General features: G+C 43.1%; 1 protein-coding gene across 8 annotated transcripts in view; it reads left to right on the top strand.

The window, feature by feature from the left end:
- Positions 1-27,762, top strand: part of LOC124039757 (anion exchange protein 2-like) — an 82,053-nt gene that overhangs the window by 48,978 nt on the left and 5,313 nt on the right. For 4 of the 8 annotated variants that reach the window (XM_046356084.1, XM_046356083.1, XM_046356085.1 and 1 more), the window contains 14 exons: positions 13,334-13,493; positions 13,681-13,919; positions 16,942-17,066; positions 19,063-19,262; positions 21,497-21,633; positions 23,852-24,032; positions 24,124-24,259; positions 24,645-24,846; positions 25,089-25,194; positions 25,330-25,514; positions 25,711-25,924; positions 26,103-26,309; positions 26,614-26,762; positions 26,942-27,136. In XM_046356084.1, the coding sequence (XP_046212040.1) occupies positions 13,334-13,493; positions 13,681-13,919; positions 16,942-17,066; positions 19,063-19,262; positions 21,497-21,633; positions 23,852-24,032; positions 24,124-24,259; positions 24,645-24,846; positions 25,089-25,194; positions 25,330-25,514; positions 25,711-25,924; positions 26,103-26,309; positions 26,614-26,762; positions 26,942-27,136 (2,436 nt within the window). Of the gene's footprint in view, positions 1-458; positions 619-7,240; positions 7,361-13,333; positions 13,494-13,680; positions 13,920-16,941; positions 17,067-19,062; positions 19,263-21,496; positions 21,634-23,851; positions 24,033-24,123; positions 24,260-24,644; positions 24,847-25,088; positions 25,195-25,329; positions 25,515-25,710; positions 25,925-26,102; positions 26,310-26,613; positions 26,763-26,941; positions 27,137-27,762 lie in introns of those variants that run through there. The other 4 variants (XM_046356089.1, XM_046356088.1, XM_046356087.1 and 1 more) reach the window with 4 other exon arrangements.

Raw genomic sequence — 27,762 nt, 5'->3', positions numbered from 1 at the left:
CAGTTCAATCAGTTCAATATAACTCTGTTACAAGGCTGGCAGTCAATGAAGCGTCTTTATAATCTCTTACGGAGAATTCAGACGGTTGTCAATACATAGCTAAGCTGCTATCCAATTGATGTGTTTACAACTTCATGGCTGCAGATGTTGTTTTCTTTCTTGTACATCTGCACGAAGCTGATAGCAAACTGACATGTCTTTTGTCAATTTAACTATTTGACTGGAGGTGAAGCTGTCATTCGTAATTTTCCTTGCTTCCTTGCTCTTCTGAGTTAATAATTCACCGTTCAAATGATGAGTGTACATGCTTGTATGCATGAGGGAAGAGAGAGTGTGTGTGTGTGTTTAAGGATAGTTTAGATAATCCTATTTGGATTTTGGAAGGGTCAGTCAACGTTGTGAAACTGGGGTTGATGTCCTCTTCCTGCCGCTAGATACTGCCCTTTTTGTCATGTGACTGGAGGCAACCAAAAGAGACCGTAGACAGAGGTTGAAAATGTGATTACTGTGTGCGGTAGTTATTTTTACTTATCAAGCAAAAAAATACGGTCGCGAGAGATAATGCCGCGTGAGAAACGAGATTGGACTTTGATGGAGTTTCTTTACACAGCAGCAAAGGTGAGTTATGAGTTTGAACACAGGGTAACATACAGCAGCATAAAGAGTCACATGGGCATTGATTTCCTTTAGAAGTGCCTCTGTGTGTGGACATGAAGAGACTTTTCCTGTTCTATGTCTACATACCACGTGCACTATATTGGTTTTAAAGGCTGAATAAAAAATATAGTAGATAGATAGTAGACTTGTAGTAAAAGTGAACACAATGGGGTTCGAAACTGAATGAATTTGAAATTTGAATTTTGAAAGTGAAACTTGAACTTTGCAAAGATTTGTTGTGACAACTAATAATAATAATAATAATAATAATAATAATAAATATTTGTTGCACTGTCCAATTCCAAAGGCGTCTGCGACGGTCTTGTTATTTTGTCAACAGCCCATTGACTGTTTGTGAGTATGTGAATGGAGGACAACATTTCTTCTCATTTGTTGTCTTAATCAGTGATTTGCTGATAGTTGCCCCTCGACTGTCAACAGATGGAGCACGCTAGATATCTCGGCAGGGGAATGTGGTCAGTCAGTGTCTTGTAAAACTCCTAGCTAATGGCTGCCAGAGCCATGTGTGAATAGTGTTGGACAGCTAAAAGTGGCAAGGCATGCGTCCTTAATGGCACCTTATTCTCTATGTAGTGCGCTACTGTGCAGGGAATAGGGTGCTGTTTGGGACACAGCTGTGGTGTGAGAGGATTTATACAATCAGCATGTTGTGAGTAACACCTCCCCTAGAAGTGACCCCATTAGAGAATAACTTTAGAGGAAGGCGTCTGGCATGACAAATCGCCAGCCTCTTTTGTTTGTCCTTCGTAAAGGGATTAGAATTAAGAGTCCCCGCACCCCAACCCCCTTCCTCCTAAGTCACAGTATGACAGTATCCAATGTCACTGGCTATCATCATGCAAGGGATATCACATTAATAATAATATATTTATATAGCGCTTTTTATTACATGAAGAATATCAAAGGCGCTTTATTTATTTGTTTATAAAGACTGAAGTTCCTTGATAGTTCATGGGCTGCATGGACAAAGATCTTCCACAGAGGCGGGTGCATGTCCGGATGACATCCGACTCGCACTAGGACTAGCTCCACTCCACTGTCACTTAATCAGTGTGGGAAAGAAAGCTTTAGCATTGCTGGTCTACCCCTCAATAACGTTTAAAAGCATGGCCACCCTCGATTTTGTCAAGCTTACTTCCTCACGTTTCACTACATGTCAACAACTAAGAATCAAGGTCAGTGGTTGAAAATATTATTTGGTGGGCACTTTAATCAGACCTCAAAAGTGAATGGAAGCAACTTTGACGTACATTGGCCTGTTTACCCGGATGGTACCACTGGGGAGAAAGAGACTGTGGTCATATTTACACACAAGGCATTACCTTCAAAGACCTCTCCAACAGATGGACATGAGATCTCCTCGTCTGGCCTGCTGCTGCAGGAATGCAGTGACTCAACGGAGTATTACATGATCACTTACTACTCTATATCCGCCACTGTTAACCTGTCCTTCTGCTCTGAGTGTTGCTGACTGTGTGGGATTTCAGCCACCTCTCGGCTCCTCTAATCCTCTCTACAGCCTCTGTGGAAGTGACTAGCTGAGTACTCACTACACTCACTTTGCTTGTAACAAACCTAGTATACGTTAAGCAGACAGAGGTTATTGCATTACTGAGATTAATATTTCAGTTTGCCTAATCTTATCTGGTTTACTGTATTGGGGAACTCTAATTAGATATTAGAAAGCCTCCTCTGTATCTCTCTTCACTTTCCACACGGCAGATTTGATTTCTCTTCTTGTGTGTGATGTTTATTTTGATAAGTTTTGTCTACCTACCTGGTTCCTAAGAAGGTCCTGAGCAGGCTTCCCCAAACCATCAGTACGACCAGGGTAAAGCTTCAGTATGACAACTATGAGTGTTCATGGTACCTACAGAATAGTTTAGAAGAAAAATAAACGCACACCTATTTAGGCGAGGTGCTGGCTAGCGGAGTAGAAATCTTTAAAATAAAAGAGAGCCGCACACTCTAGGAGCTCAGATACAAAAATGTAATTACCAACGTTTCGACAGCCTACAGAATCGTATCACCAACCTCACTTCAGGGCATTGTGGAGGTCACTCTGCGATCCAAGTGACCTCCACTTTGACCTTCAAAGTGTTCTACAAAGCCTCCGCTTCACCCTGCCCCCCGTCTAAGCAATGATAAGACAAAGGCAGAGCACACTGCATGTTCACATCTCCCCAGCTCATCTCCTATCTGATCACTCAGTACCTTCAAATGCAATGACTCATGAGATACAGTTCTTGCTGGGTGCAGAGCCAGAGGCCAATGCACTTTAATTTTACGCTTTTAAGTCTTCCAAAGCCACACAACCATTGTGTGCCATTGTCCTCTAACAATCCATTGCGGTCTGAACATGTCCAATGTTTAACCCCAGAACAATAGCACTTGGTTGAGGCGTTGTGGTGTAACTAATAACTGAGTACCATTTCAGGACATTCAGGTGTTATATCCAATCTAGTTGTGGACAAAATAACACCTCAATCAAGTACCATTTCAGGACATTCAAGTGTTATATCCAATCTACGTTATTACAAGTTGTGGAAAAACCCCATTTGCTGATTCAATGACCTATATGGTGCATGTTCTCTCCTCCCACAGTACAAGGCTGAGAGAATGTTTCTGTAAAAAGAAAATGTGAGTGAGAAAGTTAAGAGGGTCAAAGAAACCAAGACATGCTAACCACTCCCCCGTTACCAATAACAGGGGTTGACATTTTTTTTTTTTTTTTTTACCTTTTTTTAAACTAGGCAAGTCAGTTAAGAACAAATTCTTATTTTCAATTACGGCCTAGGAACAGTGGGTTAACTGCCTGTTCAGGGGCAGAACGCCAGATTTGTACCTTGTCAGCACGGGGATTTGAACTTGCAACCTTTCGGTTACTCATCTAACGCTCTAACCACCCTGCCGCCCTGGCATGTCTTGGGGGTATGATCTTTGACCTTCTGTAACTTTCATTATTCATTCAGGATTATCCGTAAGCATGGTAGTATCCACATTAATGTAGACGTGTTTAGAAATATATTATATTCTTATTTACAATAAAAGTGATGCCAAAATGAAAACATTATTTACCATTAATTTCTATTGGGCACAATATAATTTGAAACAACCAAAACAAACTGCAAATGCATCCAACAAGCTTGTAGCATCTAGGGCTGTTACGGTGATCATATTACCGCCACTCCGGCAGTCACGAGTCATAACCGCAGTTAAATTCCAGGTGACTGTTGATTCACGATAATTAGGCTACTCCAAATCTGCACTTGCTAACAGCCATTAAGTCACTAATGGTCCTTCTAATCACTCTGATATAAATGCAAATGTAATCGAAAATCAAACACTTCATGATTTAATTTAATAATCTGCAGAGGTAACAATAGCCGAAACCAGCATTTTAGAAAAATCTGGCCCTGAATTTGTATTTTATTAAACCGTTATTTAACTAGGAAAGTCAGCTAAGAACAAATTCTTATTTACAATGGTGGCCTACGGGGAACATGGGTTAATTGCCTTGTTCAGGGGCAGAATGACAGATTTTTACCTTGTCAGCTTGGTGATTCAATCCAGCAACCTTTCGGTTACTGACCCAACGCTCTAACCACTAGGCTACCTGAACCATGTCTTCCCATATGGACAGAAAAGAGCAGAAGATCGGAGCGATCCCATCAGATACAGTTGGTCAAAAACAGGTAAAAACTGTTTCTAAAACATGGTCATGGATATGTTTTTTTAATTTTTTTAAGCCAAACACAACGGCAGCCATTTGGAATCATTTTGGATTCAAGTCAAATGTGAGAGATCAGCTAATAAATCTGGATGAAGACATTTTCCGAATATGCGAGAAGAATGGTGAGCTTCTTAAAGAAGAAACGGGACCTGAAAGCAAACCCCGGTACCCTTGATAGTGTGCCGACACCGATATGATCAGCTATATGGCAGAGAAGGAACCAGACACATCTGCTGACCCCCTGTCATGGTGGCGGGATATAACCACTCTCTCGTTTACCTTTATTGGCTCTGCTTGTGTGCTACCAGCACTGTTTCAAGAGAGGGTGTTCAGCACGACAGGGAACATAGTTACCTCTCTCCGGTCTTCACTGAAGCCCGACAAATTAAACATGCTGGTGCTTCTTAATCAGGAACCTTAAAGCCTAACGTTGGCCAGTGCTATAGCCTATGATAGTGGACTGCAACATCTTTGCAAAAAACATACCTTATTTAGAATAGGGCTGTAACATAACAAAGTGGAAAGTCAATGGGTCTGAATCCTTTCCGAAAGGCACTGTATGTTTTGATTTAATAAGACATTCTAAGGTTTTTATCATTCACAACTAAAGTTTCCAAATGACTATAAATCAAGCGTTAGCACTTATTTGACATGATCACTTTTTATACTGGACACAGAATAACGGATCCGTGTTCGCACTAGCTCATCAGTCATTTGGGTAAAATATCCTTTCAATTTCTTTCAGCGTTCAATTATATTGTTTGTGTAAAATCATATAGAATAAAGTAATAGCACTGGAATTATAAGCGTACCTTGTCTGTTAAATTACTAACCTGCTGCCATTGGCATGGCGCATAGTCAGATCAGTAACATACATAGGCTGACTCAGATTATGTTATTCTGTTCTTCTGAAATACATTTTATTATTATGTTTTATAGGAAAGACCTGCCTAAAATAATGGTTACATTGTGATGGTGTATAGGCTATTAAATGTATTTATTAGATTTGTAAATGTAGATGTTTCAAAGGTACGCATCAGGAGCTTGCATGTGTGGAACCCCTTTGTCAATTAACGGTCAATTACCGTGACCCCAGAAGTTATTTGCATGACCGCCACAGCCCTAGTGTCATTACATGCTATAAATGTGGGACCAAATACTAAACTTTTGACGACTTTATTTATAAAAATATTTAGGGGTGTCAATCATTTTGACCCCTCCCTTTTTAAAGAAAAACATGTATTACTTGTGAGACAAAATCTCTTTCTCTGAGCAATTGTATTATACTGAACAGAAATATATAAATGTGAAATGCAACAATTTCAAAGATTTTATAGAGTTAAAGTTCATATAAGGAAATCAGTCAATTTAAATAAATTAATTAGGCCCTGATCTATGAATTTCACATGACTGGGAATACAGATATGCGATGGGCCTCAGGATCTCGTCATAGTATCTCTTTACATTCAAATTGCCATCGATAAAATGCAATTATGTTCATTGTCTGTAGCTTATTCCTGCCCATACCATAATCCTACCGCCACCAATGTTGACATGAGCAAATCGCTCGCCCACATCACACCATACATGTGGTCTGCGGTATTGAGGCCTGTTGGATGTACTGACAAATCCTCTAAAACGATGTTGGAGGTGGCTTATGGTAGAGAAATGAACATGAAATTCTCTGGCAACAGCTCTGATGGACATTTCTGCACTCAGCCTACCAATTGCTTTTCCCTCAACTTGAGACATCTGTGGTGTTGTGTAACAAAACTGCACATTTTAGAGTTTCCTTTTATTGTCCCCAGCACAAGGTGCATCTGTGTAATGATCATGCTGTTTAATCAGCTTCTTGAAATGCCACACCTGTCAGGTGGATATATTCTCTTGGCAAAGAAGAAATGCTCACTAACAGGGATATAAATACATTTGTGCACTAAATTTGAGATCATCTTTTTGTGCGTATGGAAAATTTCTGGTATCTTTTATTTCAGCACATGGGACCAACATATTACAGTTTGTGTATATTTTTGTTCAGTGTAATATAATTTCCCTTTTTTTACATGCAATGTAGCTCAGTATTTGAAGTATTTATTTTTTTAGTCATTTCTCGTCTTTATCACGGTGTCAATTTCAGATCCCACTGTGTATATACACAGTATAGTGTATATACCCCGAGTGTACAAAACATGAACACCTGCTCTTTCCGTGACACAGCATTCACCTGGTCAGTCTGTCCCTTATTGATGTCACTTGTTAAATCCATTTCAATCAGTGTAGATGAAGGGGAGGAGACCGGTTTAAAGAGGGATTTTTAAGCCTTGTCACAATTGAGAAGTGGATTGTGTATGTGTGCAATTGAGGGTGAATGGGCAAGGCAAAAGATTTGTGCCTTTGATGGGGTATGGTAGTTGGTGCCAGGTGCACAAGTTTGTCAAGAACTGCAACGCTGCTGGATTTTTCACACTCAACAGTTTCCCATGTGTTTCAAGAATGATCCACCACCCAAAGGACATCAAGCCCCATCCCACTCCAAGGCCTCTCGACAGAGATTTAGGGTCTAAAGTACCTTGGTCAATATTGACACGTACCAAAGTTAAAATGAGGGAGGTGAATGCAAGGTATTGTTTGAGGACCATTCAAACACGGCTTGCCCTTTCAGGTGCTGTTGGTTTGTCCTCAGAGCAAGAATAAATGCAGAGTCTTGTTTATTCTAACACGGCACAATCATAAGAGAGAGGTTAGTGCCAGGCTGGGAGATACAGTTCCGATTAGCGCATCACGTGGTCACAGGGAGAGGGCTCTGCTCATTCTTGTTTTTTTATATAGGGTGTTGCGATTCAGAGCCCCACAGTGTCGCCGTAGATGAGGGCATTGCCACTTGCCTCAAACACCACTCCTGACTCCCAACACTCATACCGCAAGTCATCCCATTGAAACATGAGTCTGGTAAGTCCCTTAAATCACGGATGGAAGAGAAGGAGAGCATGTTTTTTGTCTTTCTATTGCTGGTTCTTTTGCTGTAATGGTTTGTTGTTGCACATGTTTTTGGTTGTGGGAAATAGTTTCACCTCGCTGGCAATCCCTTACACATCCTCTCTAGCTGTCGCGATTGACTGTTAACCGCTGTGCACAGTAATGGGCTAAAAGCTGTCTTTACTGCTGGAGTTCCTAGTGAGTGGGGATGTTTTTCAGGTAGACTTGGCTGTCATTTTCTAACTGAACTTTGATGCTTTATTGAAAAATAGTATGTGGTTAAGATTGGCAGCACTACTCTTGGATGAAGTGCCCTTCAACTGGAATTCATGTGTTGATTGTATTGGAAAGGACTACAGATTATCAAAACTTTCAAGATTTCGATTGTAGCTTACACATCCAAAGACTGGAGACTGTCATAGAAAGCAACTCTCAAATGTGTTTCTAATGGAGGTCACTGAGGTAAGGGGGAGGGTTTAATTAACACAAAGGGGTTCCACACGTGCAAGCTGCTGATGAGTGCCTTTGGAACATCTACATTTTATGAGTGTATTATAAACAGGTTGGTTCGTAGTCTGAATACTGATTGACTGACAGCCGTGGTATACCACGGGTATGACAAAACATGTATTTTTACTACTCTAATTACGTTGGTAATCGGTTTATAATAGCAATAAAGCACCTTGGTGGTTTGTGATTTATGGCCAATATACCATGGCTAAGGGCAGTATCCAGGCACTCCGTGTCGCGTCGTGCATAAGAACAGTCCTTTGCCGTGGTATATTGACCATATACCACACATCCTTGGGCCATTTAATTGCCTGTACACCATTACAATAAATCCGTTATTGATTTTAGGCAGGGCATTTTAGCTCATACACACATGGAGTGGTTATTTTGTGTTCAGCTTAATAGGTGATTATTTGAAACAGGTTATATGTTTGAGGTATTTGGCAACTTGAGTTGTGAATGATACAAACCTTAATGTCTTATGAAATTAAACAAACACGGGCTGCATGATTCCACTCTATTGATAATGTAAAAAAGGGGAAAAAATGTCTTGTCTTAGTGTATATGCCTATTATGTGTGAAATTAGTTTTGATTTAAAATGGCCAATATCAGCTGGGCAGGCTAAACACCACCACCACCATTTATATAATGATTAAGCTGTTTATAATTTAGGATACACACAATTTTTCTTTCTTGAGATAACAAAAAGCAGCATGGTGACATCAGCATGGTGACATCAGCATTGTGACAAATGGTGGCTGTAGGCTACATATATAGACATTTTTGTATTTTCATTTTTTTTGTTTAAAAGGGTTTGTTATAAATGTAAGAAAATAATTAAAAACACTGAAATAGTAATACATGTAAAGCAAAAGCACAGGTGAGGAATAAATAAGACACTTCTAATTATATAAATAAAACCAAGGGAAAATTATAATACTGCACACAAAGTTTTAGATGCCTGTTGCCTATAATGGTTATTGTTTCAGTCCACTATCATAGGCTATAAGGTTCCGATTTTAAGAAACGCCAGCATGTTTACTTTGTTGGGTTTCAGTGAAGACCGGAGAGAGCTAACTACGTTCCCTGCCGTGTTGAACAACCTCTCTGACAGTGCTGGTAGCACACATGCACATCTACTTTTTGGCAAGCAGAGCCAATAAAGGTAAACGAGAGTGGTTATCCCGCCACCATGACAGGAGGTCTGGTTCTTTCCCTTCCATATAGCAGGTCATCTCTGTGTCGGCACGCACTCTCAACTTTAGTTGTTCTACAAAGGTTAGGCTATATGTTTTGATTTTTAATACATCACGTGTCTTTCTCACAGGCTACAAGTGAAGACAGACACTTCCTGGGACGCAACTGCTTGCGTCCTTATCCAATTCCGAGGTGCATATTGAAGATATTGGAAGGACTGTCCACATTTACTTTTTGTCAGCCAACAAGATGACTAGGTCTAACGAACAGCAAAAGCACTAGCCTATGTTAATCTACCATCCCCCATAGTAAAAAAGTCGACCTGTTCTGTATGAGAAATGAATATTCCAAACATAGCCTGGGACAGTTGTAGGATGCAATGTGGCTGACACAACGGATAAGAACTTTCGCTTAAAATGTTAAACTTTTAGGCTAATTCTTCACATTATAAGCGCAGCAATGCGCACATGGCAGTAGGCTATAAACGAGAATGTTCCATTTGCGGGAAAACCCCATTATCAAAAGTGACCGCATGTGATGGTTTTATTATAAGATAATCTCTTTACAACAGGAGTAATATTAGCCTATCACTTGTGAGTTTATATATTATTACTTGTGAATAATGCCCAGCATGAGAAACAGCCTTTTCTCTCAACTTTTTCTAATCATAGTTGCACACCTCATGTAGTAGCCCATAGGCCTATATGTTTTGATAAGGTTTGTGTCTTAACACATACTAAATAATATGGGTGAAATTAGTTTTGATTTAGACTGGACCATTATCATGCACCTGTCTCCAAATGGACAGTGGAAAAAAAATACATTTTATCTATGCACTTAAATAGCGGATGGAGGATGCTTTCCCTGTGATTCATTTTCATGCCAGCCAGGTAGGCTATACTCCTGTTGTAAAGAGAAGCAATGTGCTTAATATTAGGAAAGTTGAGCAATAAATATAGTAGGCTTAGCCTATAGAAAGCTGATGGGATCCTCCTCTTTTTTAAGAGAGGTCATCACTCGGTTTTCTCCCGCAATTGCATAGCCTATAGAAATATTGCGCAAAAGCAGCTCATGGGCTCTCATGAAGTGTTTGATTTAGATTTTTGATAACATTTGCATTGATGTGAGAATGATTAGAGGGGCAATAGAGTGCTGAGTACCAGGCAGTTAGCAAATTTGGTAGGCAACTAATGACCATCCGCATCATCAGAGCTTGGAGCAGCTTAATGACTCATGATCGCTGGTGTGGTGGTAATACGGTCACAGCAACTGCCCTTTTTGTGGCACATGTTGACACTGTCAGGGATTCGTCTGGAGGGTTCTGTGTTTTACGCCTGTGTGTGGTATGTGTGTGTTTGTAGGTCACACCATAACTCCATGACATGGTAGCCATTGCTATGAAGATAGTTTTGTGCTTTATGAATATTTTCTTACTGTTCCGTTTTCCAAATTTCTTCCCTATATTTTACACATGCAGCCCCATTGCGGGAAAAAAAGTGACATTTGAAGGTAGAAAATTGCAATGATTTAAGCTAAGAGTTACTCCATACACACAGTGCAGATTTATTTATTTATTGGTGTAAGATGGACGAGTAGGGAAAAAGCCCATTGTCCACCATTTCTACAGACTGATGGAGTGTGAGGTAGAATAATCATATCTCATCAATCAATGTTTTTTCCTTGGTCCCCCTCGAGTGCAGGGGAGAATTTAATCTACCGATGACCTGTTAAATGGCCTGAGAATGGGTTTGGAGAGGCGTTAAATGAGGCATGGTGCCGTGACTGTTTGGCCAGTGTCACAGGAGGGGAGAATGCTCAGTGAGGAGCTACACGATCAGTACTGTAGCCACAGCAAAATCTGCTTTGCCTTAGCGCTGGACAAAGGAGACAAGGAGAGGATCCCCCACTTTGTTGGGATCAAGTTCACCTGTAGCTCCACCTTTGCAACCATCCTTATCACAGCACGTCTCCGGCAGCCCAATCTAGCACCCTGCTGCAGGGGAAAACATCAGGGTTTCTCAGTCCTCTCCTCAGGGACCACCAGGCGTTTCACATATTTGTTAAAGCCCTGAACTGGCACACGTGATTCTATTATTATTATTATACTGAACCAAAATATAAATGCAACATGTTAAGTGTTGGTCCCATGTTTCATTTCATGCTGAAACAAAACATCCCAACATTTTTCCTTTTGCAGAAAAAGCTTATTTCTCTCAAATGTTGTGTACAAATTTGTTTTACGTCCCTGTTAGTGAGCATTTCTTTGCCAAGAGAATATATCAACCTGACAGGTGTGGAATATCAATAAGCTGATTAAACAGCAGGATCATTACACAGGTGCACCTTGTGCTGGGGACAATAAAAGGCCACTCTAAAATCAGCTTTTTTTTTGTCACACAACACCATGCCACAGATATCTCAGGTTTTCAAGGAGCATGCAGTAGGCATGCTGATTGCAGGAATGTCCACCAGAGCTGTTGCCAGAGAATCTCTTCCCTAAGCTGCCTCCAACGACGTTTTGGAAGATTTGTTAGTATGTCCAGCAGACCTCACAACCGCAGACCATATGTCATCACGCCAGCCCAGGACCTCCACATCCTGCTTCTTCTCCTGAGGGATGGTCTAAGACCAGCCACCCAGACAGCTGATGAAACTGTGGGTTTGCACAACCAAATCATTTCTGCAGAAACTGTCTCAGGGAAGCTCATCTGCATGCTTGTCATCCTCACCAGGGTCTTGACCTGACTGCAGTTTGCCATTGTAACTGACATCAGTGGGCACACTGCAGAAGTGTGCTCTTCACGACTGAATCCCTGTTTCAACTGTACCGGGCAGCTGGCAGACCGAGTGTATGGCGTTGTGTGGGTAAGCAGTTTGCTGATGTCAATATTGTGAACCGAGTGCACCGTGGTGTCGGTGGGGTTATGGTATGGGCAGACATAAGCTACGGACAACAAACACAATTGCATTTTGAATGCACAGAGATCCTGAAGCCCATTGTCTTGCCATTCATCTGCCGCCATCACCTCATGTTTCAGCATGATAATGCACAGTCGCAAGGACCTGTACACAATCCCAGGAAGCTGAAAATGTTCCAGTTCTTCCATGGTCTGCATACATGTCACCAATTTGAGCATGTTTGGGATGCTCTCGATCAATGTGTACAACAGCGTGTTCCAGTTCCCGCCATTATCCAGCAACTTCACACAGCCATTGAAGAGGAGTGGGACAACATTCCACAGGCCACAATAAACAGCCTGATCAACTCTATGCGAAGGAGATGTGGCGCGCTGCATTAGGCAAATGGTCACACCAGATGCTAACTGGTTTCCTGATCTACACCCCTACTTTTTTTTGTGACCAACAAATGCATGTCTTGTGAAATCCATAGATTAGGGTCTACTGAATGTTATTTCAATTGACTGATTTCCTTATATGAATCATTGAAATTGTTGCAGGTTGCATTTAAAAATATATATTTTTGTTCAGTGTACTTAATCATTCGAGTCAGGACTTACCTCCCCGGGATGTCCCCAGGATCTCAATCACTCCACCATCCACGACCATCCATAGCACCACCCTGTCCAAGTCCTTGATTAGAGCTTGTAGTGTAATCACTGTTTTAATTATTTGAGGCTGTTGTAGTGTTCAGAGACCAAGCACAAGCTCTTGTCCTTTCAGTGGATTTTTCCTGTGGGAGGACTAGCACTTCCTTCAGTGTCAGTTTGGTTCGAGCTGCATGGCTTTGACAAGGGGAATAGGGATGAATGAAGTCGGCGAACAACCTCATAGAGCAAATCTGAATAAATGGATTGCCTAAAATGGACAATGGCCCAGTCCTGGAAAAAGTTCCTTGGCACTCCCATGTTGATCTGAAAGAATTGGATAAGTATTAGCAATATAGTTGTAGCTATAACATTTAGAAGACTTGATTACATTTTCGCCATACTGATTTATGTCTATCCAAACCGTTCAGATTTACTGTGGGTCTAGGGGTTGTTTCTGAATGGGGCCTTCAACATGGTTCTTTCTCAATTCGTCTTTCCTTGATTCCTTGCGTCCTTATCAAAACCCATTGGAGAAGGTTCGAGGGGAGAGGGAACTTGGAACTTCTCCTCCAATACAATTAAAAGGAGTCAAGGAATCACAGAAAGATTAATTGAGATGAAGCCAATGCCTTTTCCTGTCTTCCCTGACTGATCTAAATTGACCCTGTCCTCCCTCTCTTCCTCTCTCAGCCGGAGGCGCCATCAGCCTCGTCCATGCGAGGAGCGGTTGAGGAGGATGAAGGGGACTTGAACAAATCTCTGGGGGTCCAACGCTTTCAGCAGATCCTCAGCTCCGCCCCCAGGGTCCCCGACGAGCAGCACCGCACCTACAACGAGGAGGACTTTGATTGTAAGCACACACAATTGTTCACACAACTTGCACACATGCGTAGGTGGCTCACATACTTTTGCAGAAATTGTGGAGTGGATTACCTTTTTTTGTGAATCATAAATATAAACCATTGATTTACTAATAAAACAAGTCCCTCTGAAAACCACACAAAATGTTTGATCTACTAACCATTTCCCTGCTGCAGACCACCGTCACTCCTCGCACCACATCCACCACCCCCTGTCCAAACTGCCCTCCGATGGGAGGAGGAAGAAGAGCGGCAAGAAGAAAAAGAAGGAAAGAGAGCGCAAGGACAGTTCCGGCCCAACCAGCAACACCGCCATTGAGGAAGGAGAGGATGAGGAAGATGATGAGGAAGAGGGTGGAGAGAGCCACACCCATCTCTCTGAGACAGATTGTGACACCGTCAAAGAAGACGTACATGTAATGGCACCTTTCATGTTTTCAAATGCGCTTTAACATTCTCTTCAGTTGTCTTGTCATTTTTTTATATATTTTTTTAACATGAACCAAAGGTAGCTTAGCGTAAGGCAGGGTTTCCCAAACTCGGTCCTGGGGCCCCTCCTGGTTGTACGTTTTGTACTAGCACTACACAACTGATTCAATTAACCAACTCATCAAGCTTGGATTATTTGAATCAGTGTAGTGCTAGGGAAAAAAAACAACATGTTCCCAGGTGCAGCCCCAGGACCCAGGCGTAAGGCAATATGCATATCTTATTCCACTGATACTGGGTCTGCGTGCCAAATGACACCCTATTCCCTATTTAGTGCCCTACTTTTGACCAAGGCCCAGGTTTTAAAAATGTAGTGCACTATAAAGGGAATAGGGTGCCATTTGGAACACTGATGTGTTTTTTTTTGCAGTGTGGCTGTGGTTCAACAGATTGAACCCCCATCTCAGCATTATCATATTTTCCTCTATGAATATTTAAACACAAGCTTAATTAATTATTTAACTGGTTTGGGGTTACACTGTTATCACTGACAACTATTGTGTTCTGCCACACATGACCGGTTTTGACCTGTGATTTTCTCATATGAAGCTTTCTTTTATTCTTGAAATATGAAAGAAATGCTCAAGAGTGTGAATTCTCACAAAACCCTGACGAAAAAAAGACCATGATTTTTGGGATGTTTTTACGAAATGTAATCCATAAAATAGTTCTTTGGAGGATTGTTGACGTGTATATTTAACATTTTTATCTAAAATAATTTATCAAAGTTGGCATATTTATGACATTTTGGCCTCACCCATGTTTCCTTTAATAACCCTTTAATGCAGTGGGCTAACTCCGGGTCAGTCACAGTGTTTCTTGGTAGTGTTAAACAAATCTACTTTGAAACAAAAGTACACACCTCACACACATGGTTATGGGCAACAGCATTAAATGAAGACACTAGTAACATGTCAGATACAGAGTTGAAATGTATTACATTTTGAGTTTGATTATTCTCTTTCGTTTGATTTTATTAGGCTTCTCATTAGCCGACGTGAATGGCGACAGCTTGTCTTCCTGGGCTCTAACACATAACTAATAATACATTACAGACAAAGACAATTTACATACATTTAAAACATTAACATAGAAATTACAGACGTTTATATTTAAAAACGGGGGAGAGTTGTCTTTGTTTTTTTTAAACCCGGTTTACTGGCACTATATCAGATGGGAGTGCCATGGATTAATGGCTCTATACAATTTCTAGATTCCCCCCCCCCCCTCAACCTGGGGACTATGAAGACACACCTGGTATCATGTCGGGTGGGGTAAGTATGTCTGTCAGAGCTATATATAAGTTGACTATACAGGCAAATTTGAATTTCTCTCAAAAACAAGAATTGATGCTGTCAATCTCCTCTACTTTGAGCCAAGAGAGACTGACGTGCAGACTGTTGACATTAGCCCTCTGTGTACACTGAAGGGCAAGACATGCTGCTCTGTCTGGGCCAGCTGCAGCCTTTCTAGTTCCTTCTTTGCAGCACTTGATCACATCGCTGTGTGATGGTCGATATTAGATAACTAGAGCCTGCAGGATTTGTTTTATCGACTGTGGTGTTTAAAAATGCTGAGCATAACTTTATCACAGACATACCTCTTCCCTCTTTGCAACAATTGAATCAATATACCTTGACAATTTACAGTCTTAAGTTGACACCAAGCAGTTTAGTCTCCTCAAAACAGCCACATCATTCATTACCAGATTCTGATGAGGTCTAGAACATAGGGAATGATTTGTATCAAACACAATGATTTCAGTTTTAGATATGTTCAGGACCTTTTTGTTACTAGCCACCCAATCCAAAATGGACTGAAACTCTTTGTTTAGGGTTGCAGGGACTTCACTAGCTGCGGTTGCTGACGTGCATAATGTTGACACACAGGCTTTGTTCAATGCTAGTGGTAGATCATTAGTAAAAATAGAGAACAATGAAGGGCCAAGTGCCACCTTGCAAAATTCCACACTTTGTTTAACATTAGAGAAGCTACCATTTAAAGAGAACCCTCAGTGATCTATTAGATAGTTCTCGTCCCATGATATGGCAGGGAATACTCATGTAAAGCCATAACACAGATTTTTCCCGATTTATGGTCAATCTCAACGGCTGCACTGAAATCTAACAAAGCTCCCACTATCTTATTATCCATTTATTTCAGCCAATCACCAGTCCTTTGTGTCAGTGCAGTACATGTTGAGTGACCTTCTCTATAAGCACGCTGAAAGTCTGTTGTTCATTTGTTCACAGAGAAATAGCATTGTACCTGATCAAACAACCTTTTTCTAAACGTTTGCTAAGAGCCAGCGGCAAGCTGATTTGGTCAGCTGTTAGAACCAGTAAAGGGCGCGTTTACCGTTATTTGGTAGTGGAATGACTAGCTTCCCTCCAGGCCTGAAGATGAACACTGTTCTCCGGGCTCAGATTAAAGATATGACACAGGAGGGGCAATGTAGTTTGCTACCATCCTCAGTAGCTTTCCATCTAAGTTGTCCAAACCAGGTGGTTTCTCATTATTGATGGACAACAATCATTTTCCCACCTCTCCCACACTAACTTTACAGAATTCCAAATGACAATGCTTTTCTTTCATTATTAGGTATTTTGTGCATGAATATGATGGCTCAGTTTGCCCACTTTGCCAATGAAATAGTCATAGGCAGGAAACACTCAACTTTACAAAAGCAATAAACCAAGCTTTCTCGTTCAGCATGTGCCGCTCTCTGACAACATTTTGTGAAAATCCCCCCCCATTAATGTGGGTATTTTTTTTGTTGTGGTCTAGATTTTGTGATGAATCCCTCTGAATGATTTTAAGTCTATTCATTTTCTACATATTTGTATTGTTTTTTCCCCCCCTTTACCGTAAACCCTATTGCAGTTATTTTCAATAGTATGTTGAATATACAGAATGTTCATGTCATGTGTGCCCTTACTCCCTCCATAGTTCTTTCTGTCAGATGAAGATCGCTTGGCCACACCTACCACAGACAGCCCCCACCCTGCCCGAGGGATGGAGGTTGTGCCTCAGTCTACTGTGGGCACCGAACTTGAAGATGCCGCCTCCACCGAGTGAGTACACCTCTCTGAATACACCCATATTTTTATTTCATTATGACTGTAATGAGGTGATTGGGTGAGATCATTTTTGCCAGTTGAAGTGTCACCCTGCTTTGCGTCACAACACGACAAGGACTCTTTTGTAGCACTTTGCCTGATACTGCTTGCTCTGAGGCGTTCTCAGTCACTGATTGGATGAGAGAGAGAGAGAGAGAGAGAGAGGGTGTGCGCGCGCGGTCTCACCCAGGCAGGCCGGCACACACTGTACGTTACCATGTTCCCGGCATCCAGGCAGCCTGCAGGGTTCTGATCTAATAGGACATGATTCATCCCCTTGCAACAACACATATTTCACCTGTCTGACTGTCTCCATAGAGAACAGAACACTGACCCTTCCTACTAACACACCTCTCCCTCCCTCCACCTATGGTATTTAGTCTCAGGACACATTAGTGCTTTGTCTTTTCTTCTCCTTTCTCCAGTCTGCCGAAGTCTCGCTCTGTGTGGACTTCCTCCTAATAGTACTACTAAAACTGCAATACTATATACATTGGAAGATAGAGATGTCAAACAAGTGGATTATTCTGACCGGGGAGGGAACTTCTGAATATAGTTGGGGAAAGTAACGGACAAAGTTTTTTTTCTTTTTTTTCTGAAACAACCATAAAGTGCTTAGGAGACAGTTTGACGTCTTTAGGTGAGTGAGTGTTGGTTTTGGGAATGATCTGTTTGCTGGACTGATGAATTCTAAGTGGGCATCTTCACTCCTTAGTTTATGATGACATTTTTACGATTTAGTGCACCTGATGTTTTTTTTCTTCTGTGAAATTGGCTTCCTGTATGTTTGTTCCAAGGAATGTTGAAGGAGACCAACAAACCGTTCTCCTCTTAGAAAATGTGAATTTTGTCATCTATTGACCCCTAAATTAAAAATGAGTTAAGTTGTGTAGCCCACTTCAGAGCCCTATACTATGAATCAAGTTTGAGGAGTTAGTGAGGTAACTTGGGTCAACTCTGAGATCAACTTGGGATAACCGACACCACAAAAATCGTGCAGCTTTTAGCCAGGTACATTTCTATGGCAACATATCCTTCAGAACTAATCTGCTCTGGGGCAGGCTAATTCAGGGTTAACTCTATTTTATCCTGAAGTGTCTGAGCCACGAGTTGAGAACCAGTGAAAACCGATTCTCTCCCTCTCGTAAAGAGTGTGTCACCATACCATTCATCTGAGGAAGACTACTGATTTAAATATTTTATTAATAAAATGTACTTTTGTGCGTAAAAAAAATCCTAGCATATTAGTAATGACATTTAGTAATGACAGCGTTTGCTTTCTGAATTGTACATTTCGCGCAATTGTGTTTTGAAATTTGTTAGCGGGCTAACTGACAGCCGCATCCAACCAAAGACATACAGTATAATCCATAGATGGCAGTTCCCATTCAAGTCAATGACACTGTCGAAGGCTTAAGCCTAAATGTTTGTCTATATACCTACCATGATTGGAATAAATACTCAAAAGAAACCTGATCTCCTTTTTGAGTTGAGCTACACAATTTTGGAAGCCATTGCTAGTGTACCCGTAAGTTTTAACAGTCAAATTGCCATGGTTTGAGGTTCCAAAACCCTAGTGGATTATGTCTATGATCACAATGCAATAAGCTATTCCACAGATCAAAGGAGCGCTATGAGTGGGGAATAGTCTGCTAAATTTGCCAGAACTTTTTCTTTCATTTAGATTTTGGTACAAATAAAAATGTGGCACTGACTCACCCATGGATTGATGTTTCATCATTGTCTCAATGAAGAATTCAGTGTTACAAGCCTGCTAGAGTTGGAGGGAGGCGGATGAAGCCTGACCTGGAATGTGAAGCTAACTGAAGTTGGCTAGCTTTATAAAAGCCTGAGTAGATCTAGCTTGCTTTCTTAGTACACCACTCAGGCTCACGTCTGAACTTTTATCGACTTTAAAGTTATTAACCCTGTTCTTTCTCTCCTCTCCCAGAAAGCCCTGTCCGACCTTGTCCAGCATTGACCCATCCGACCCCGCCTCTCTGACCCGCATAGCCAGCCGCAGCTACGACCTGCAGGAGCGCCGGCGTACGGGCAACATGACTGGCGCCGAGCAGGCCAAGTACCATCGCATCCCCACAGATGAGAGTGAGGCGCAGACTCTGGCCTCGGCCGACTTGGATGGCATTAAGAGTGAGTCTGGGGAAATGGAGAAACATCAATTTAGACATTTCAGGCCGGGTTACAGATTAAGCCTAATCATAGACTAAAAATAATCTCTATTGAAAATGCTTCTTAGTCCAGGTTTAGGCTTAGTCTGTATCCGGGAAACAGCCCCTACATGTTCAGTCATTCATTTGTTGTCGACTGAACTGAAGCAATGTTTTAGTGCTTACTTTATTGTATGTATTATTAAATTCAGAAGACATGTTGGTTCTCTCTTTGTTATGTTCAAACTTCTTGTGCATTTTGACTGTTTTGTCCATTGGGAGATTTGTTCAGAAGCCCAGTACTCTAAACTCTCCCAGACCTTGGAGTGCTGCAGTCATCTGCTCTGCCAGATTAACTTTTAAAGACGGCTGTGAGTTTGTGCGTGCAATTCGGCCTGTTTGATATCCCACATTATTACCCTTCCAGCTGAGCACTGTGATTAGAGTGGAAGAACAGTCTTTGGCTCCACTGAAGGTCGGAGTGCTCAGAACAGAGAATGAGAGGGGGGCACACAGGGGTACATTAATGAGGGGCACTATGAGTCAGTGTGCCCCCCCCCCCCCCCCCCCCGTTGCCCTGTGACGTCCCCAGCTCCAGGGGCACCAGAGGTGATTTACATCAGGGGGGGTCAACCCCTCAGTGGACAGCGGCAGCTTATCAGAGTGTGGCGGACAGGAACAGAACAGGAGCGAAGTCCTCTTGTTAAATTTGCCTGTTCCCGCTGTCAGCTGAGGCCCTTGGAACCAGGCCCAAGCCAACCTGGTGGCTAATTGAGAAAGCTGCCCTTCTGGTTCACAAGTCCTGAGTCATTAGTGACAATAAAACAATGGGGAAGAGCTAAGTCATCTGAAAGAACAACATGAGAGGGAACCTGATGAGATGCATGGTGATGATCTGATGTAGGTCCAGTGCCATCATGGGGCTACGTGACATAAATGGTGTGGCCTTTGTCCTCTAATTTGTCCTCTTTCTCCTCTCAGCATAGAGATCATATTACATTACTAGTCATAAACCCTTCAAGTTTCAGAATGGTCTGAAAATGACATAGGTGACTCATTTTATTTGGGAATTTTAATTCCTCATTCTATGATCTTTTATTTTCTTCCGAGAACTGCAAAGCAGCCTGGGAAAGTGCCTTTGTGGCTGGCTGCTGCTCAATGATTGGAATGATTAGATCACTCTCTCCTTCTTGTTCAACCCTCCGGTTGTTAGCACCTCCGCTAGCTAATGCGCTCAGACGGTTTCTACCTCAACCAGGTCAGGTGGTGGTCAAGGAATGGCAATTTTTTTTTCTGCTTTTCTTTGAGCTCCAGTTGGACACGCAAGGACTGGATCTTGAGACGGTAGAGGTGACTGTTACTCATACCCATGCCAGCTTTATGCCAGCACTGCGCCCACCTCCAAGCTCATCTCCTTCAAGGGTGTTATCCAGTTAGGCCCGTCCCACTCTGGGTCTGCCCAGACACTCATGAGTCAGGAGTCCGACACATCGTGGAGCCTCTAGGGCGGACTAACGGTTCCAGTGGACATTGCGTGGAAGTCGGACAAGTTACAGCAAAACCTGGACAAAGAACAAGAGGCTCACATGACAGAAGATTATACTTTGTTGCTCTCCAGTTTCACTCGCTGGGTTTTCCTAAAAGGACCAACAGGACAACTTGTTCATTAGGAGAAAATGCTGTCATTTTTCCAAACCCTCAGATTTGATGAAGGTGCTCAACGACCAGGGTGTTTCTCAAATAGGGAAAAAAGGCCACTGATAAAGGTAAGGTTCCTATCTCTAACAGGATCATCAAACCTGTTGCACCTACCCTCTCAGATATATCTGAGAGACTCTCTGCCATCCAGCCTCCTTGTCCAGGTTGTCCTTCGTTTGAGGCCACAGCAAGGTCAGGTGGAAAAAAAGCAGCAGCCTGGCTTCTGAGTGTGGGACTCTGAGATTTGACCTGATGGTGGGAACGTCATCCCAGAGCCAAGAGCTCACCGTTAGGAAGATCAATGTTTAGGGAAAAAGCTACAACACTACAATGGATTGTTGACCACTGTTAGTCAGGGTTTGGGATCACAATCGCCACCATAGGCATATTCAAAACAAAGAATAAGGGGATGTCAATACATGATAGATCACTATATAGAGACAATCATGAACCTCTATTGCGATGCCTGTCCATATATGGTGATGATTTTGCACTCATCTCTCACTTTTTACTCCTCAGGTCATCGTTTTGAGGATGTCCCTGGGGTACGGAGACACCTGGTCAGAAAGAGCACCAAGGGCCAAGTGGTGCATGTCGGCAAGGACCACCAGGAGACCAGCATACGCAGCCAAAAAAAGGACCGGACCCCACATGAGGTGAGCGTCCGAAAAAACGAGCATTAGTACCCACTCCTTTGCTTGTGTTGGGAAACAGTGTCACATAGTCCCTTGTTTCAGATGGTATGATTGGGTTTTATTCATTTAATGTTTTTCATAGATTTCCTGAGGTTTTTGGCAAGGAGGAAGGTTTGAAGGTAGATGTTGCTGCTTGTTTTAAGACATTCCATGTAGGACACGTGTAGGTGATGTTTGTCTTTGGAGACCAGTTTCTATGTTTTGCTCAGTTTAGACAAAGGTAAATGGGGTTCATTGTTTCTTGACACCCCCCCCCATCAACTGGAGAATACAGCAACAAAAAAATCCCCTCGTTCTCTGTTTGCACGCAGCCCCCCTACAGTATCTTATGTAGATAGGAGAGGGGGCAGAACACAATTAAAAATGAATGAGTTATTTTCTTTCACACATCAAAAAGAAAGAGGCAGCGAAGAGTTCAGGTAACAAGACACCCGGTGCTCCCTGAGAGAGGGAGCCATGTTTTAATAACACACACACAGAGGCCCCCAACAACAGGTTCCTCTCATGGTAAAGAGTGTGTACGAGCTACAGTGTGTGTGTGTGGGGAGATGTAAGGGTCGCCTGCTCTGTGCACGGGTCAGTGTGATGAGCCCACCCTCTCGCTCCTTCCAGTCGTTACCGGCAGTGGTTCTGTACCGTTCTGCCTCCCGGCCAGACGGAATGGTCCTATTGGACTACTCCGGCCATATGGCCCGGCCCCAGAAGGTGAGGCGGCTTAGCCGGCCAGCACAGGTTCCAGGAGTGTGGGTTTGCATGTGGCGCCGTGTGTCTGCACGTGAGGGTAGGTACATTATGATCACTCGCTAATCATCCGTTATGTTGTTGGCTTGGTACTAAAACAGGTAGTAGTAGGTTGATTCGCACGAACTCAACAGCATAGTTTCTCTTTAACCAGCCTGTTGTGACGTGATAAGGCTTTAATGGTGCAATACTGTATTTATACCCATCCGAGTCTTCATTATTTCTACTGTATTTCTACTCATCGGTCTCTAAAATTTGTACTGTATTTCTACTCATCACAGTTTGTGGATGTTCGGGAAGAACTTAATCTCAACGGAGCGTCTGTGGTGCTCACTCAAATGGTTTTGACTGAAATAATGTTGCGTTTACTAGTTGCTTCGGCTATTTTCTGTCCGTGGCCTATATTTGCGAAGTGTATTGACTTTGAGGATAATTTCAATGCATGTTTGTTGGGTGCTAATATAACCGAGTAACACTGTTGAGTGCGTTTCTGTTTGACGTTAACATGCACCGTATACCTGGGTTCAACTACCATTTTAAAATATTTAAAACATTTTGAACATTTTGCTCCAGCCTGCCTAGAATGCCAGATGGACTGGGTTTGCAGTTTGAGGACTCTTTTATTGGTCCATTAAGCCAGGCAAGCTCAATCAACCACAAATAAAGTATTTAAAATAGTAATTGAACCCAGGTCTGATACATTTTGCATGGTTTTCAGAATTCAGCAGGTTCAAGGCCTGGTGACAACTACTTTCACACTTGACATTTTGAAGAGTGAAAGTAGATAAACACATATGGACACGTAGTTCTCTGGATATGCTTTCCCTTCCTTATGTCGACTGTCTTGACAGAAACGGCATGATCCTGAGAAGAGCTAGCGTTCATTCTAAAATAACAGAAGAATATGGCCAAAAAAATGCTTTCCGGGATCCTTGGGACGTCCCTACCCTAAATCCTAACCTTAAATAGAACCCTTGCCTAACTTTAACCCTTACCTTAACCATTTTACATTTCAACTTCAACTGGGTAGGGCCATCCCAAGGATCCCGGATAGCAAGGACCGAAGCAGATCTAGACACATTTTAAGCTAATCCAAAACAATTTCCCCTGATAGTTCAGTTATTCCGATCCTCACTGAATCTAATCAAGTTTCCTCAATAATAACTTGGTTTGAAGTGTTTGAAGGAGATGCTGGTTTCAACATTTCAGACTTCTGGATGTGCATGGGCATCTACACAAAACGTGCTAATATCATGGATATTGACTTGCATTGGTTTTTGGACAAACATGCTACAAAGTTAGCAATTGGAGACAGTGGTCACTGGCCAGGTAAACAAAAGAAGTGATTACTGTCTTGTACATAGACTGCTTACAGGGTAAGGAAACCAATATGTAATTTGGGTGAACTATCACTTTAACATCCATCTCTCCCTCTCAGGTGTTTGTGGAGCTGAACGAGCTGATCATGGATAAGAACCAGGAAATGCAGTGGCGGGAGACAGCTCGTTGGATCAAGTTTGAGGAGGACGTGGAGGAGGAGACTGATCGCTGGGGCAAACCCCACGTGGCCTCGCTCTCCTTCCGCAGCCTGCTGGAGCTCCGCAAGACCATCTCCCATGGTAGGAGAGGAGGAGAGAGAGTGTGTGTGTGTGTGTGTGTACATCTGTGTGTGCCCTCACTGCAGTGTGCCGTGTCTCCTCTGCCACCCAGGGGCGGTGTTGTTGGACCTGGACCAGAAGACTCTGCCTGGCATCGCCCACCAGGTGGTGGAGCAGATGATCATCTCAGACCAGATCAAGGCTGAGGACCGCGCCAACGTGCTCCGAGCCCTGCTTCTCAAACACAGGTACAGCACTACCACTACACCTACAAATAGTCTAGGACAGCTTAGTGAAAAAAACTCTTAAGTCTTAAGACGATCTCAACTCTTAATATGGAAGTACGGAATACTGCCGTGGTTTTAGCAAATTAAGTTTTTGGACATTACTGTATTTATACTCTGGCTGTTGTTTTTCAACAGGATACATAAGACAAAATCGCTGGAGTTCGTCTAACATTCTGATCTCATAGATGAAATGGCATTATTAGTTCAGCATGTCAATTCACACTGATGAACTTTCCATGCCTGTCCCCCACGCTGCCTGCTTGCTTGGTAGGTCCCACCTCGCCCTCTCTAACGCGATGTATCTCCTGCTCAACCTCTGTGTGCCTTTCCTTCCCTCTCCCCGCAGTCACCCGAGCGACGAGAAGGAGCACAGCCACAACCCCTTCCCCAGGAACATCTCTGCGGCCAGCCTGGGCAGCATGCTGCCTCACCACCACAGCACCAACCACATCCACCAGCCAGAGCCCTCCGCCACAGAGCCCCTCATGGGCTCGGCCAGGTTGGCGGAGCAGGAGACGCGCGTCGATGTGGAGAAGAACGACGTGCAGGTACCTACAGCTCCGGGTTGATTGATACTATGTGGTTTACTGTTGCGAAATGTAGGTTAGATAACTTATTTCACTGACGGAGAGAGCAGGCAATAACATTGTGGTGGAGACATGTTTATTTGGATAGATATGTATCTTCTAGCAGTTCACGGTTGAGTCACTTTTTAATGATTACGGTCTCTCGTTGGTCAGCTAGACAGAGACCTGCGTTAACTACGTTATGATTTGGTGTTCTGCAACAGAAGGAGTCGATTCCAAATATTGGCATGCACAGGTCCAAGTCCAAGCATGAGCTCAAGCTGCTGGAGAAGATTCCAGAGAACGCTGAGGCCACTGTTGTCCTTGTGGGTGAGTTGAATTGTGTTTTCTTTCAAGAAGGTACCGTAAGGTACCCATTGTCAACTGAAAATGAACCAGTAAATACTGTCTGAAACCGGAGTGTAAAATATTGCAGTTTCCCAGATACTCTGTTACTCTTTCCAGGCAGTGTGGACTTCCTGGAGCAGCCCACCATGGCGTTTGTCCGGCTGCAGGAGGCGCAGGAGCTGGACTCTGTACTGGAGGTCCCCGTGCCCGTCAGGTTCATCTTCGTCCTGCTGGGACCCTCCAGCACCAACATGGACTACCACCAGATCGGACGCTCCATCTCCACACTCATGTCTGACAAGGTCAGCGTGGGACCAATTTAGAGCAGACCAAGACAATGGATAGAGTGCAATAGTAAACCTTCCGTGTTGTAATTTCACTGGTTTCAGTTTCCATTCGTGTTTTCATTTGGTTTAACTGTTGTTACCTCTGAAACCTCACATAGGATGATGAGTATAAATCCTTATATGTTGTGTGTTTCCCTCCCCTTCCCTGCAGCACTTCCATGAGTCGGCCTACCTGGCCGACGACCGTCAGGACCTGCTCAACGCCATCAACGGCTTCCTGGACTGCAGCATCGTGCTGCCCCCCTCAGAGATGGGTGGCGAGGAGCTGCTCCACTCAGTCTCTCGCTTCCAGAAGGAGATGCTCCGCAAGAGGGAGGAGCAAGGAGCCATGCTGGCCAAGGAGCCCAAAAGCCCGGAGGAGAAAGGTGGGGAAATTCTGACATTTTGGTCAAATGTTGTCCTAGCAACTTTCCCAGCGTCTCAGACCGTTACCTGGATGATAATGTTTTAAGTTTCCCCTTTTGTTTCCCAAACCAACTTTTTTGTAGTGCAGATTTTGAAATTGAAGTCCATGTTAACACGGTCTGTGTTCATGTCTTCCAGAGTCCCTTCTATCGCCCGGGAAGCCGGGAGACGACCCCCTGCAGCGTACGGGACGCCCCTTCGGCGGCCTGATCCGGGACGTGAAGCGCCGCTACCCAAAGTACGCAAGCGACTTTAAGGACGCGCTGAACGCCCAGTGCGCGGCGGCCGTCATCTTCATTTACTTCGCCGCCCTCTCCCCAGCTATCACCTTCGGAGGCCTCCTGGGTGAGTCCCTCAGGGGTTAAAGATGGCTAGCAAATTCTGGCACATTAACAGAAATGTTGATGAACGTACATTTTCCCTGTAAGTTCATTAAGGGAAACAATGAACAGGATGAAAAAACTAACCACTCCACAAATCCATCCGATACCAATCTACCCCAACCAACACACAACCAGACACTTAGCATGTGTTTAAGTCCGGCATTGGAGCTGTATTTAATGTTATTTACGAATGTTTTCAAATAATGTTCTTAGGTCGTTTCCTGAACGTTGCCTGTGCGGTTTCTTGACTGTGTGCCTTGTGGTAGGTGAGAAGACTGAGGGTCTGATCGGTGTGTCTGAGCTGATCGTGGCCACGGCGCTGCAGGGCATTCTCTTCTGCCTCCTGGGGGCCCAGCCGCTCCTGGTGGTGGGCTTCTCTGGACCCCTACTCGTCTTTGAAGAGGCCTTCTACTCTGTGAGTTACCTTAAACTGGATTCGGAGATGACGTTCTTAACTACTGCTTAAGAATCCCTTTTGTATTTCCCTGCCGTTAATGGTGTACGTAACAAATCTTCCGTCAGTGTCATAACTTGTCACATCCTCTACCACTCTAGTTGCTTGTGTCCTAACCTCTCTCGCTCATATATATATAGTTCTGTAAGGGGAACGGGGTGGAATACCTGACGGGCCGGGTGTGGATCGGCTTCTGGCTTATCATCATCGTGGTGATGATGGTGGCCATGGAGGGCAGTTTCCTGGTTCGCTTTGTCTCGCGCTTCACCCAGGAGATATTCTCCTGCCTCATCTCACTCATCTTCATCTTCGAGACCTTCTCCAAGATAGTCAAGGTATTGTAAACCTGGAGCTCAGTTGACTATAGTATTGAAACTGATAGAAACTATTTAGTGCCCTTACTAATGCGAAAAGCACTTGAATTTGTAGAGGGGGGATCAAATCTGTCTCTAGATTGGACTATGCTCACAACATGGGGTCGAAATAATACATTGCATAATATGATGCAGAATGCATCTCACTGTGACACAGAACTTAAAAAATACATTCTGTATCTTACACTTGATTGTTGACATACAAAACATTTTGGGACCGTATCGACAGTGGACTAATAAAACAAAATACCAAAAGATAGTTTTTGAGTGGTATTTTCCTTTTAACAGGTAAGTATTTTGTGATTGAGTGGCCCTGATCCGAGAATAAAGTGAATGGGACAGAAAGCCCGACTATAATCCGGCTTTATGAGTTCAGGAATGTTACTATTTTCAGACCTTTGCCAACACAAGACTTTGAAGGGATTATTTGTCTATGAATTAATCTCCATTCTCAGAACGTGTTTGTGCGGGGACCTTAAAGGTATAATGTCAGTTTTAATCTCTCTGAAGTCGTGTTGAAGTGATCTCGGTCTGAGGGAGGTAGTGTGTGCGTGCGTGCCAGCGACGCGGTGCTTTAATGCAAACCA

The sequence above is a fragment of the Oncorhynchus gorbuscha genome, linkage group LG07 (assembly GCF_021184085.1).
Source record: "Oncorhynchus gorbuscha isolate QuinsamMale2020 ecotype Even-year linkage group LG07, OgorEven_v1.0, whole genome shotgun sequence".
Lineage (NCBI taxonomy): Eukaryota > Metazoa > Chordata > Actinopteri > Salmoniformes > Salmonidae > Oncorhynchus > Oncorhynchus gorbuscha.
This window is presented reverse-complemented; position numbering and strand designations above follow the sequence as displayed.